The following is a 12,830-nucleotide window of genomic DNA, read 5'->3' as shown; positions in this document are numbered from 1 at the left end:
GCCCTCGTAGTAGCAAGGCAGAAGAAGAAAAGAAAACAAAAGAAGATAAAGAAATGTCTCAACCATCCCACAACTCCAATCCATCTTTTCACGGACAGCAGTTGGTAGGAAGAACGGTTGCGTTTTCATCTACGGGGCCGGGAACGGAGGACTATCCACAGGAGAAACGGGATAACCCTCAGCAAGCCGCTTGCGCGGAGCCACGGTGTAAAGTAACTTTGGTAAGTTACCTACTGATGTAGGAGGAACGCGAAAGGGGGACGGGGGGGAGAGGGACTTTATACTGGCGAGGGCACGGGTGCACGGGCCGGAAGGCTTGGCAGGAAGCCTTTTTTGGGGGGGGGGGGGGCTTTTTTTTTTTTGCTGTGGTCCACTCGTGGCTTTTGCTGTGAGGCTGGCGGGGCTGGCGGGGCTGGCGAGGGCACTGGGACGGTGGGCTTCGCTGTGCTCTTGAGCGTGTGGGAAGTACCATCAGATGTTGTGGTTACAACGCCCGTGACTGGCTGCATTACGGCAGCTTCAACATCAATCATCACAACTACAACGTGCATGGAGGTAAAGTTTGCATGACGGGTTCACGTATGCCATTCAAAGCTACATTACTGCCATCCTTCATTCCTTCGAGATTGAGATTCCGCTAGATCGTGACCACAGCAAGCCGTCTCGCGACAGCTCGGCGCAGCCCGCCTGGACGGACCCAGCAACCCAGGCGACTACGCTCTAGTACAGGCGCTTGGGGGGGCTCATGGTGGCCTTGATGGTCAAGGAGCCCACGTTCTGCCAGCCCTTCTTCAGCAGGGAGACGAGGTAGTTGATGGCCAACATGGTGTTGCCGATCAGCTCGTCCTCGGTCATGCCGACGTTGCCGACGGCGACACCCATGCAGAGAACCTTCTTCAGCTGGAACTTGATGGTGGACTTGACCTCGGTCATCTTGTTGGCGAGGTCCTCAGCGTGAGAGACGGGAGTGGGGAACTTTCCGGCCTTGGACAGACCAGGACCCAAGAGACGGGGGATCTGCTTGATCAGGGCGTCGGAAGCCATGAAAGCATCGTACTTGCGTGCGAGCTTCTTGATGAGCTTCTTGTTCTTGTTGAGCTTCTTCAAGTCCTGCTGGTGTGTCAGTCGTGCTCGTGCGCGATGTGGCGTTGGAGTGTGCTTACGTCGGTGGACATGGCATCGACGCCGTGGTGCTTGGCACGATCGATATCGTGCTGGTCACCGAGGACGCAGATGGCCATACCTGGGAACTGTCAGCCGCTGCTCCTGCGGTACTGGGTGCGCGCGACTTACGAGGACGGGGAACGGTGGGGAGCTTGACGGTTCCAGAGAAACGCTTGTCACGCTGGGGGTCGTAGTTCTTGAGGCCGATCTGGAGCTCGACGGTCTCGAGGAAGTTCCTCTTCTTGGTCTCGTTGGAGTACTCAAGGAGCTCCTTGACGTTCGAACGAACGCCGGCGACAGAGATTTTCGACATGTTGGCTGAATGTCTCCCAAGGGATGGTTCCTTTGGTGGCTCTGGTGTGGTGGTTGAAGAAGAAAAGAGTCGGCGGGGCGGCGGCGAAATGCCACAGGTGCGACGGAGCTTTCGCTTACCACTGCGCGCTAGGCTTTGATTGGCCATTCGCATCACCCAATGGAGTGCTCTGTTACGATCGAGGCTCGAGCAATCGATTCGATACAATCCACACGAACCCTGAGGCGCGGCCGATAGGATGGCACTCTTGCAGTCTTTGGATTTTGAAACTGTGAGCATTACCTAGTCCATTCAGCAGCCAAAATCCAAATCGTAGAAGAAGCACATTCCCTGCATTGCTCCAGCTAACCGAAGCTGCCCAAATAGTATACATTTTGCTCTTGTCCCAAGCCAAATCACGCACAGAATTCACGCCACGCAATGCCCATAACTCCTCGCCATGAGTCGTCCCGTAAAAGATGATAAGATGCTGGGTGAAGCTGTCTTGGACAACGTTCCCACGGGTATCGCATCAGAAAGATCCCAACGCCAGAACCGTAGCCTGTCCAGGTCGAAAGGATAGGTACCCGAACCGCCCCCTATGCATGCTGCCACGCTGAATGAAGTCGAAGGCCGAGGCCTGTAAATTACACAGAAATCAAGGTGAGAGTTTCCAGACTGGATGGTGCCCAGAGGTGATGTGACGTCAGTCCCGGCTGCTCAAAACGCCTAGTGCAAGAGCTGCTGGTTGTTGGCGGCGTCCACCACGTTGTCAGAGAGGTTGATCAGCAGTTGCGCGAGACAGCGTTTGGTAGCCGCATCGTCACGGAGGACCGACGAGAACGTCGCGTCCCGGAGGGGCTCGGGGAGACATTGGCGTAGAGCCTCGCGAGCACGAGCGTTGTCGCTCAGACTAGATACGTCAATCGTGAAGGAAGCAGGCTGTCAGCGGGGAGGTGACTTACCGTAAGAAACAACGGACAACGTGCTTGAGGAGACGGACTGTCTGCTGCTCGACGAGTTGGTTGACCATGTTGCTAAGCACAGTGCCGACTGCGTAGAAGCGCTCGTACGTCTGGCAAATGTACGCGAGACCGATGTCGTCGAGCAGGATCTTCTGAACAATGAAGATGGCGACAGTCTTGCTCAGCTCCGAGCCTGTCTCCATGATGCGGAGGCAAAGGGGGATGATCTCGGTCGTCAGGAGGAAGTTGATGACTTCGGAAGAGTCGTTCTTAACGAGGGCGCCGATCACGCCGAGCGACGTCAAACGGAGGTACTCGAACGGGCGCGATTTGGACGTGGTGTTCAGGAATGGGTACAGGAAGAGAGGGATGTGTGCTGGGATTCCGTCAGTCGAGTCACTCGGATGCAAGGCAGCGCCTACCGCTCAGGAAGAGGCCACGGGTCTCGGTGTGAGAAGCCACGCATTGGAGGAGCGCGAGCGCGTTGCATACGCGGTTCGAGGCGGCGGCAGTCAGCTGGGAAGGGTTGAGCAGAGGGTAGACGGAGATGATCTCCTGCAGGAGGGAGGCCATGACGCCTGCGGCTGTTAGCTACCAGGGAGTCTCGGGTGAAGGCGTCCTGCGTACCGAAGGAATGCCAGAGTATCAGGGCCAGCTCGGGTACCTGCTCGCGCTTCTTGCTCAGCTCGAGCAGGGCTGATTCGCGCGTGGCTGGCTTCATGAGCTGCGCGATCCAGTCGAGCACGCGTCTGTTCTCCTCCGTCATGCCGATCTCCGTGTTGGCCTGCATGTCGTTGGCGGGGCCGCGGGGCACAATGCCGTTACCAGAGACGGCGTTTCCGTTGTTGCCTGCGATCCGTTGGTAGTGCTGCTGCTGGGCCTGCGCTGCGGCTGCGGCGGCGGCGGCGGCCTGTGCTTGAGCTTGCGCCTGCGCCTGCGCCGCCTGTGCCTGCGCCTGGAGCTGGCCGTGCTGAGCTACATGGTGGTTGGGGTGCTGGTGGTGACCCTGCGACCACTCGCTCGGGTAGTGCTGCTGCTGCTGCTGCTGCTGCTGCTGCTGCGTGAAGAGGTGTTGCATTTGCTGCATCTGTCGCTGCGGTCGCTGCGGTCGCTGCGGTCGCTGGGTTTGGGTTCGGTGTTGTGGTGGGAATACGCGCGATCGATGGATACGATCAATACGTGATCAGGTGACGCTGGTGCCTGACGTGGTGGGGGAAGAGCGGTGAATGGGGCGGGGATGCGAGTGTTCGGGCAGTCCTCGAGAGAGGAGGTTCGCGGCTCCCCCACGTATTCTTGGCGACCGAGTGCGGGAGCTCGAGCTTCACGGCGATCGACGGCCGCCCCGATCAACTGAGCCCATAGGCGAGGGAGGCCCTGCAGTAAAAGGCGCCGCCAGACATCGGACAGACGTACGGTGGCCCTGAGTAAAAGGCGCCGCCAGACATCGGACAGACGTACGGCGGCCCTGAGTAAAAGGCGCCGCCAGACATCGGACAGACCTACGGCGGCCACTGCACTTGCGACCTGCACTTGCGACCAGCCTACACGTGAGAAAAGGCTTGTTGCGCGACAAGAGAAAAGGCACAGTCAGGATCCATCGAATGCTTCTCTACAATAGGCTTTACACAAAGTGCGCTCACTTCGTGCACAATCCTCGCATGGACCTGCTGACGGCGACCCAAATCTCCCTCATATCGATGCTAAATAGCAAACCATGCCAAACGCCGTGCTCGAAATCCGTCATTTACAACCGTAGCTCCTCCAGGATTGCCTGGGCCATGTTCTTGTATTGCCATGTTCCGCCGTCCACCTTCTTGAACTGCAAGCCGTGCAGTTGCAGCAGCGGCACCTTGACGATCAAAATCTCAAAAACAAGAGCCATGCTCTCGCCAACATCGTTCTGCACGTGTGTCGTGGTTTCGCCAGCAGCCAGCGCGCGGCCCGAGCGAGGTGGCCGGTCCTCCCTGTCTTCGCTATCGTCGGACTCGTCCGTGTTGGTGTAGCTGCGATCCACTGGAGAGGGCCGGGATCGTGACTTTGGCGTCGGAGGGTTGCGGTTCTGCTCCCGGAACTCCTCTCGCTCTCTGTCACGGTCGGCGCCGATCAACCCCCCAAAGCTAATCTTCCGTCTCTGGCTGCCACTCGGGGGGGAAGTAGGCATGTCGGGGACCTTGCCAAGGTCGATGCTGGGAGCATGTCGACACTTGAACCCGCCTTTGATAGGCTGGAAAGTGACTCCGAACTGGTGAAGCACACGGATCAGGTCGTCTTGTATGAAGGAAACGGGCTTGCTGCTGGTCGTCGAGACGCTGAAAAGGCCCTTGAGGAACACAGGCTTCACAGCGTCGGGACTTCTTGTCTCTTCAGCCTCAGCTGCAGACTCGGCGAGTTCGGCATCCGTCTCTTCCGGTACATCCGACTCCCTAGCTTGCTCCCGCTTTGCTCGTCGGGCCTGGATGCTCTCTCTTCGCGCATGACCCAAAGACTTGGCGCGAGATGCGTGGTTCTTGCGGGGGCTTGTTGTGATGTCGTCGGCTCCAGCATCGTAGCTGGGTCGAGGCTGCTGACCGCTGAGGTCTGACCTGTCCGACCCACTGGTTGGCGGAGGTTCACGATCGTTTGTGTTCTCGGATGACCTGCCGCGTCGGCTGAGACGACGACGGAAATCAGCCGAGTTGACACTGGTCGAGCGTCCAAGAGCCTTGAATTTCCGTGAAGCGGTGGTTGTGCTGCCTGGGGGGGACAGCAGCTCCGGTTGATTTGTGGTGCTGGAGGGCAGCTGGGACGAAGAGCCCGTGTCCCTATCGCGGGGCCTGCGGATGCTGAAGCTCTTTCTCGGCACAGTCGCCGGTGGCTGAGGCGGGGGCGGTTCTGGAGGGCTCGATATCGCAACAGCGGGAGGAGGTGGCGTAGGCGGCACGTCGGTCTGACCTCTCTCATGGTTTCGGTATTTGCGCGTACTGAAGCGTCGCAACAACCCTCCCACGGCGCCCTCCTTCTTGTGTTCCACCACGGGTGGAGAGAGTACAGCTGGTGAAACGGAGCCGGGGGGCTTGTGGAGGTCCAGTCTCTTCAAGCTGTCCGTCACCTCGTCTTCGCCGTGCGTCCTTGCCCTGGGTCGTGATCTTCCCCCGGTAGGCTTCTCGCCTGCCATCTCGTAGGTGGCGGCGTTTGTGTATGCTGGCGGTGGGGCAGGAAGGTCAGGCATCTTCAGCGGCTTCTCACCTGGACTTTGAGGCATAGCTACTGCCCCTGGGTTCTCTTCAGCTCGCTCGCGGTCTCTCTTCTCCCGGACCAGGTAGTAGACTGAGAGGAGGGGGCTGTAGGCGTTGACAGGGTCCAGGCCGCGTGACACCTCCTCTGATGAAGAGGCCGTCAGCTGCTCCCGGCTTGAGATGGAGTTGCGTCGCTTGTAGAAGTCAAACATGCCGCGCTTCCTCTCGGCCTCTGGTGTTTGCGCCGTAGTCCTCCGTGCGGCTAGGCGCACGGTGCGCTGGTATTCTTCCGATTGTATGACGTTGGTCAGCTGCGTGGTGATGTACTCGGAGGTGCCAAAATCGAAGCCGGTCATCTTCTCGACAATCTCCGTGTCGAGCGGTAGCTGCAGAGGCTCGCGGTGAGGCAGGTAGTTTTCCGGTGGGCTGTTGAATCCTTTGGTCAGCCATGGGTGGTTCATGATCTCCGAGAGCGTCATGCGTTGTGCGGGGTCTGTCTGCAGCATGCGGTGGATGAGGTTTCGACACTCTGTATCTCGTTAGCCAGCAGCCAGAACATGGGCGACGGTGCGCGGTACCTGCAGACAGCCACGGGGGGTAATCGACATGTCCCTTCTTGATCTTGGCATGCAGCTGCGGCATGCTCTGGTCGTCGAAGGGCACCTTGCCGCAGACCAGGACGTAGAGGACGATGCCGAAACTCCAGACATCGACCTCGGGCCCGGTGTACTGCTTCGCCTGCAGCAGCTCGGGCGCGGCGAAGTACAGACTGCCGCAGAAGGTCTTGAGCTGGCTCCGGGGCGAGAACAGGTTGCTCAAGCCAAAGTCGATGATCTTGATGTCACCCGTCTTGCTGATGAGGATGTTCTCAATCTTCAGGTCGCGGTGGACGATGCTGTTCCTGTGGCAGTAGTCGAGGGCGCTGGCGATCTGACGGGCAAACTTGCGGGCCTGCTTCTCCTTGAGACGACCGTGGGAGATGATGTAGTCGAGCATCTGGCCGCCGTTGACATACTCGAAGAGCATGTACCAGTGGTAGTTTGTGCGCACCACGTCTCGCATGCCGCAGATGTAGGGGTGGTTGAGCAGACTGACGATGGCGGCCTCTCGAGCGGTGCGGACCTCCTTGGAGTGGTCGGCCCGCTCGCGGTCGGCGGCGCTCTGGTGCTGGTCCTGGGACAGGCGGGGGACGATCTTGACGGCGACCTGGGCTGGGTTAGCAAGAGCGGCTGTCGCGTAGCGCGTCGGGCGCGACAAGAGGAGGAGACGGGCGAGAGAAGCGTACGTACCTGCTCGCCGTTCTCGTTGTGCTTGGCCAGCTTGACCTTGCCCATGCTGCCAGCGCCGATGGTCTTGCCGAGGGCCCATGTTCCCGTGCTCGGTGCGGTGATGGTGGTCCTGCGCTTGGCCGTGGGCAGGGGCTGGGAGGACCTGGGGTGGTCGGGGGCTACGCCGTTGGTGGGCATGGCGCTGACGGTCGAGGCGTCTGAAGCATAGCGCGAATGGCGCCTGCTCGAGTCGGTGCGCTGGGGCGGGGGCTCGCGCGATTCGCTGTGGCGCGAGGGGGAGTAGGCGGCGACGTCTTGGAGGTGCTGGGGGTGCGGGGGGTGCGGGGGGTGCGAAGGGTGCGAGGGGTGCGAGGGGTGCGAAGGGTGCGAAGGGTGCGAAGGGTGCTGCGAGGGCTGTGGAGGCTGCGAGGACTGTGGGGGCTGCGAGGATCCACTGGCACTGGCACTGGCGCTGGCACTGGCGCTGGGCCGGGCGGTGGTGCTCTGCGAGCGGGCGAGGCGGTCGATGTGTGGTTGCTGCTGTTGCGGCGGCGGCCGTCGCGCGGTCGACGTGTTGCGGACAACGGCGGGCGACGTTGGGGCTGCAGCTGACATGGCGGCGCGCAAGGGCAGCGGGCGCCCTGGGAACGGGCGACGGCGAGCGGTGCGAGCGACGGCGGAGACGCAGGCGCAAACACAGACGGAGAGACGACTGCAGAACGGCAGACAGGCTCGCCGAGGGGCGCGCGGAGGGGCTTGGCTGGGCGAGGCGTGCGCGGATTAGGGGCCGTTTGCTGATTGCGATTGCGGTTTCGATGCAGACAGGGCAGCTCTGGCAGACGAAGGGCGAATGCGCGCTGGCCAGGAATAGCAGCGGGAGGGCACAGAGCACACGACGCACAATGGCAGCAGTGGGCGGCACGCAGGCGGGCGGGCAGGCAGGCAGGCAGGCAGGCAGGCAAGCAGAATCCACGCAGACCAAGATGCGCAGTGCGCGATATCTCGTGTCTTGGAGCCTGAGCCCGTGTTGGAGGCTGGCACGATGGCTCCCAGCAAGCAGAAGCAGCAGCAGCAGCAGCAGCAGCGCGCCGTAGCTAGCTCCACCCATGCGGTAGAGGCACCACAAGCGTCCTGCGGCCCAGCGTCGTGGGGCAACACAGCAACGAAGCCTGCGTCCAACGTCGAATGTCGAATGTCGAATGACGAGTGTCTCACAGGCCTGTTGTTCTCTGTCCTCTGTCCTCTGTCTTCTGTCTTCTGTCCTCTGTCTTCTGTCTTCTGTCCTCTGTCTTCTGTCTTCTGTCCTCTGTCTTCTGTCTTCTGTCCTCTGTCTTCTGTCTTCTGTCCTCTGTCTTCTGTCTTCTGTCCTCTGTCTTCTGTCTTCTGTCCTCTGTCTTCTGTCTTCTGTCCTCTGTCCCCTGCCCCCTGTCCCCTGTCCCCTGTCCCCTGTCCCCTGTCCTCTGTCCTCTGTAGTGTGCAACCATCGTCGCCATCAAGACAAACGCCAGCTCGCGCTCGCCGCAAATAGCTCTGCTGATCCTCAGGGTCCTTGCACTGAGCAACCGACGCTTTCCAGTTTCCACCAACAGCCCTTCGATAGTCGGCCCCTGTTGGCCTACACCTACATCATCGCGGCCCACTCTTACTGTGGCGCTAACAAGCAACCTTGCTGTGGCGCTAACACGCAACAGGAACTGGCCATGCAAGACGATGATGGTCAGGAACCGCTCCTCCAGCTCCACGCCTCCAGCTTCGAGTGTGCCCAGATGGATTCTTGAGGAGCCGTGTGGAACGCGCGCACACGACAGGACGTCTTTGCACACGGCACGCAGCAGCCACACCCGGCCTGCGTGATCTCCGAGCTCTGTGCCCGCATTCCTTTCCAGCCGGTGCTCAGTCACATGCAGGGCAACTTTTGCCGCGTAGACATCACATCACCACACATCCCATCACATCACATCCCCTCCACCTGCACATCCACATCCACATCCACCTTCACCTTCAACCCAACACCCAACACCCAACATGGCATACAAACGACCGCGCCCGACCTCCCCTCCAGACGCACACAAGCGTGCTCGCCCAGGCTTGACCCATGTCTCTCTCGGCACCGAGCTGCCGGACGACAAAGACGACGGGGACTTCGTGCCTGTGTGGAAGCAGACCGTGACGGACGACCGAGGCCGCAGGAGGCTGCACGGCGCATTCACCGGAGGCTTCAGTGCAGGGTAAGCCTCAGAGCCAACTCTGGCCGAACGCAAGACTTCTTGACTATGCTAAGATACTTCAACTCAGTTGGATCCAAGGAAGGATGGACGCCCAAGACATTTGTGTCCTCGCGCTCGAGCCGCAACAAAGACCAAGCCCCAGCACCAGCCCAGCGCGCAGAAGACTTCATGGACGACGAGGACCTGGCTGCTGCTGCAGAAACACGCCACCTGGAGACAGCCCAGAACTTTGCTGGCATAGCTGGTGCTGAGGTCCCTGGCAACCACAGCTTCTTCGGCCTCTTTGCCAGTCAGGAAGAGACCATGGGGGTGAAATTGGCCCAAAAGATGGGCTGGAGGCGCGACCAGGGCATTGGCCGGAAAATCAGTCGCACAGCTTGCCTGGAAGAGGGTACAGCTGCTGCCGAAGATACGACCAGCTATACGTTCGCCCCGGAGGATACGCGAGCTATGCCGATCCCGCGAGAGGAAGTGCGTCGAAAAGGCTTGGGCTATCAGTCAGAAGCTCGCTTAGCCGTGGTAGAGGAGAAGAAGGCAGACCAAGGCCCATCGCTGGACTTTCACTTCACCAAAAGCTCAAGAAAGCCACCCGCCGTCAATAAGCCTGCAACCAACAAGTCTTCGTTTGGCGTCGGTGTGCTGAACGACACTGGTTCTGACGACGACGATCCCTACGAGCTTGGCCCAAAGATCACCTTCAACAAGACCATTGGCAAGGACAAAAAGGCGAAGAAACCCAGCAAGTTTGCAAAAGCGGGAGCCAGTGCAGGGCCAGTGTTCGTCTCGAAGAAGGCGTCGATGAAGGCGCTGACCTTGCTCAATCGAGCATCCATGGACGGAAGGCCTCCCTTGGCAGGCTTTGTCCTCGCTGCTGATATCGCCGAACTTACCAGCAGGCCAAAGTACCCGCCGCCCAAGATTCCTGATGGCTGGAAGTCCACAAAAACCACCTCGCCCAACGCAAACACGCAACAATACCAGTCGGTCACGGATGCCGCCAAAGCCTCTACATTGGACGCCAAAGCTCGATCTGCGCTCCTCGGAGAAAAACAGCTGCCTGGCAAGTCCATCTTTGACTTCATTCCCAAAGACGCGCGAGATCGCCTTGCAGGGCTCTCTGGCAAGGCTGATCTCCCCCAAGGCCGTGGAGAGTCGGGGCCAGAGGGCCACGTGCCGGCAGCCAGGGTGCAGCCAAAGGATCTCTGGAGCCTTGTGCCAGCCTTGGATAAGAGCACTGCTGCTGCTGCGCTGGCCAAAGGCGCCACGGGATGGATGCCGTATGCAGAAGATCTGCAGAAGCGTGCGAGATATGTTGGTTTTCTTGAGCTGCGTGCAGGGTTAAAAGACGACCTGCCAGAGCGACGCGGTAGTGTTTCAACGTCTGACTGGGTCAAGGAGCTGCAAGAGTTTGCGCACGCCGCTCAGGTCTTTAAACCAACCACTGGTATCATGGCATCTCGGTTTACTTCGTCCTCTTCGTCAACAATGGGCGGCAGTACGAGTGCCAGTACGGACGAGACGCTCGTGCGGCAGCCAGCAAAGAAACCCGAGGACCCTGCAGAACAGGCTGCGAAAATGGGCATGTACGGCGCCATGACCAGAACCAGCTTTCCCTTCCACCCGTCTCGGCTGCTGTGCAAGCGCTTCAACGTCAAGCCGCCGCCTGATATACCCCACGGCGCCGATGCTGGAGGCGACGACGGGTTCAAAGCAAAGACGGAAGAAGTAGTGTCAAAATCGGCCATGGACAAGATGCTACACGAGGTTCTGACCAACGGTCCGGCGCTGCAGCGCCCTGCTTGGATGGGCCCAGCAGCTCACGACGCTGCGCCTGCCCCCGTCTCGCAAGCTACCGAGCATGCAACGGTGGATGTGGAGCAGAACGAGGCGCTGGCCAAGGAGCGTGCCTCGGAGGATGTATTCAAAGCTATATTCGGGGACGATGATGAGGTGGACGAGTAGTGACATGTGGCACTTGGCCTGATCTTCCTCTTCCGTCACAACTCGTCGACACGGTCAATTGTTTGATCTATAATGTTACGGAATTCAATACAACATGAGATACAAGAGCAAGTCCACCCATACTTCGCCAACCCCCTTGTGAAACACCCCCGTATGCATTGAACCGGCCTACACTAACCTTTTAGTGTCTGGGTGGAGCAGTGTGGTGTTTTACCTCCTTCCTACTACTACTACTACTACTACTACTACTACTACTACTACTGATGGACTGGTGTTTAGGTGGGATGCTCTCATGCTGTAGGTTATGCGATGGGCAGGGTTGCAGTTGCAGGTTACGATCGTGTAGTCAAAACCCGGTCGTGCGCGAAATTTCGCTACCTGGAGGATGCGAGACGTTCTTCCGACGTCAGAGGCACTCACCTGGCGCTGGAGGTTGAGGGAGTCTATTTTTTTTGAGGAAGGGGAATTCTTCGTTGTGTGCGGGGAGGCTCGGTCGGGGTTGGATCTGATGGGGGATGGGGTTGGGGTCGGTGACTATACGTCTTCCTGGTTGAAGATGGAAGACGCGGAAAGGATGGCGGTTTGAAATGCTGGGGTTTGGGGGGGTTGGTTTGAGCGATTTTGTTTTTCACATTGGGCTTTGTGGGGTGGTGTTCGATCTGGTTGACTTCAATGTGTTGTTCTGAGATGCGCCCGCTTATTCAGGTCACTGGAGTCCAGCTGGAGCTGGAGCGAGCCTTCCAGCAGTCCGAGCTCTGGATTTCATCGACTGAGGGATTCGCCCATGTCACTAGTTTCTCCTCTCGAGTTTCCTTGGTCGTCATCTGCGAGGGAAGTGTTGGCTCGTGTTGTATCGCCCAATGGGTGTATGTGATCGAAAGTTGAGAATCGAAAGCGAGTTGCACGAGCAGTCAGCTCTATATACGTACAAGCTGCACCACCATATGTATGTGCGACCACCCATATGTATCCCTCCACCATTGTGCACAGCCTCGCTTGCCACCGAGACAACATGCCTCAGCCTAGTCGCGAAACTCGCGCAGTCCAAACATAGAGGAGCCTGCGAAGGCTTATACCGGTATATAGCGCATGAAAAGGACAGATTGGACATGTGTGTAGGAGACTTATCGAGGCTCCAGCCCGATCCATGTAGCTGCTGTAAAAACAGCACGATGTTTCACCTACCGTGGCCTGATAGGTAAGCAGGCTGGACTTGGTGTAAGGTGTGAACTAATGCTTTGGCCCAGGCTGATTCACACAATATGTGCTGCTAGCATCTATTGGCCAAGGCTCGGGCACCTTGCAGGTCCTACGATCCAGGCAGTATGTTGCTGCAGTGACAATCGTGAACAGGTGCACACCTACATCTCAGTTTGTGTAACCTTCTTGAGCTTGCATGTAGCTCGATCCGTGATCTAGGACCTCAAACTCGCTAAACCTATGATTCATCTGTCTCGAAAAACCCAACAGTTTGTCGCCTATCATAACAGTTTTGGACTTTTTTTCTTCCCATAAGTAGTTGCTGGGTTGGTGTGCATCTTCCAATGTGTTGCCATCTTTCCGAAAAGGGCTAATTCTGTTCAGGACTTTCGTGATGGTTTATCTGGTGGGTACTGTCGGGATATTCGTGACCTCTGTTCTGTCAATTTCCCGACCGAGGTTTTCAGTGCGATGTACCATTCGTGGTCTTCCATACGCAGCAATCGGTGGATGGAGCTGACTTTGCATAACTGCAG

The 12,830-nt window shown here is 58.6% G+C and overlaps 4 protein-coding genes across 4 annotated transcripts, besides 14 other annotated features; 1 reads left to right on the top strand and 3 right to left on the bottom strand.

Annotated features, from left to right (window-relative positions):
* Positions 1 to 19: 19 nt before the first annotated feature.
* Positions 20 to 54: a tandem repeat.
* Positions 55 to 720: 666 nt separating this feature from the next.
* Positions 721 to 1,477, bottom strand: EKO05_0001759 (60S ribosomal protein L10A; the record flags this gene model as incomplete). Its single annotated transcript, XM_038937454.1, has 3 exons — positions 721 to 1,110; positions 1,164 to 1,243; positions 1,294 to 1,477. 3 exons carry the CDS (start codon positions 1,475 to 1,477, stop codon positions 721 to 723), a joined length of 654 nt encoding a protein of 217 aa, XP_038802511.1.
* Positions 1,478 to 2,185: 708 nt separating this feature from the next.
* On the bottom strand, positions 2,186 to 3,508 carry EKO05_0001758 (RNA-binding protein, CCR4-NOT complex subunit Rcd1; the record flags this gene model as incomplete). The annotated part of the gene is made up of 4 exons (XM_038937149.1): positions 2,186 to 2,369; positions 2,422 to 2,797; positions 2,844 to 2,999; positions 3,049 to 3,508. 4 exons carry the CDS (start codon positions 3,506 to 3,508, stop codon positions 2,186 to 2,188), a joined length of 1,176 nt encoding a protein of 391 aa, XP_038802510.1.
* Positions 3,290 to 3,305: a tandem repeat.
* Positions 3,306 to 3,331: a tandem repeat.
* Positions 3,332 to 3,379: a tandem repeat.
* Positions 3,450 to 3,482: a tandem repeat.
* A 657-nt stretch (positions 3,509 to 4,165) lies between the features above and the next one.
* On the bottom strand, positions 4,166 to 7,519 carry EKO05_0001757 (Non-specific serine/threonine protein kinase; the record flags this gene model as incomplete). Its single annotated transcript, XM_038937649.1, has 3 exons — positions 4,166 to 6,165; positions 6,215 to 6,842; positions 6,926 to 7,519. The coding sequence occupies 3 exons, from the start codon at positions 7,517 to 7,519 to the stop codon at positions 4,166 to 4,168; spliced, it is 3,222 nt and encodes a 1,073-aa protein (XP_038802509.1).
* Positions 7,251 to 7,310: a tandem repeat.
* Positions 7,357 to 7,392: a tandem repeat.
* A 62-nt stretch (positions 7,520 to 7,581) lies between the features above and the next one.
* Positions 7,582 to 7,632: a tandem repeat.
* Positions 7,633 to 7,821: 189 nt separating this feature from the next.
* Positions 7,822 to 7,870: a tandem repeat.
* An 84-nt stretch (positions 7,871 to 7,954) lies between these two features.
* Positions 7,955 to 7,989: a tandem repeat.
* An 88-nt stretch (positions 7,990 to 8,077) lies between these two features.
* Positions 8,078 to 8,115: a tandem repeat.
* Positions 8,116 to 8,127: 12 nt separating this feature from the next.
* Positions 8,128 to 8,375: a tandem repeat.
* Positions 8,376 to 8,844: 469 nt separating this feature from the next.
* Positions 8,845 to 8,897: a tandem repeat.
* Positions 8,898 to 8,929: 32 nt separating this feature from the next.
* EKO05_0001756 (uncharacterized protein) lies at positions 8,930 to 11,094 on the top strand (the record flags this gene model as incomplete). Its single annotated transcript, XM_038937173.1, has 2 exons — positions 8,930 to 9,132; positions 9,186 to 11,094. 2 exons carry the CDS (start codon positions 8,930 to 8,932, stop codon positions 11,092 to 11,094), a joined length of 2,112 nt encoding a protein of 703 aa, XP_038802507.1.
* Positions 11,095 to 11,315: 221 nt separating this feature from the next.
* Positions 11,316 to 11,356: a tandem repeat.
* Between the last annotated feature and the right edge of the window lie 1,474 nt (positions 11,357 to 12,830).

The sequence above is a fragment of the Ascochyta rabiei genome, chromosome 2 (genome assembly GCF_004011695.2).
Source record: "Ascochyta rabiei chromosome 2, complete sequence".
In the NCBI taxonomy this organism is placed as follows: Eukaryota; Fungi; Ascomycota; class Dothideomycetes; order Pleosporales; family Didymellaceae; genus Ascochyta; species Ascochyta rabiei.
The sequence above is the reverse complement of the archived record's forward strand: the minus strand, read 5'-3'. Positions and strand labels throughout refer to the sequence as shown.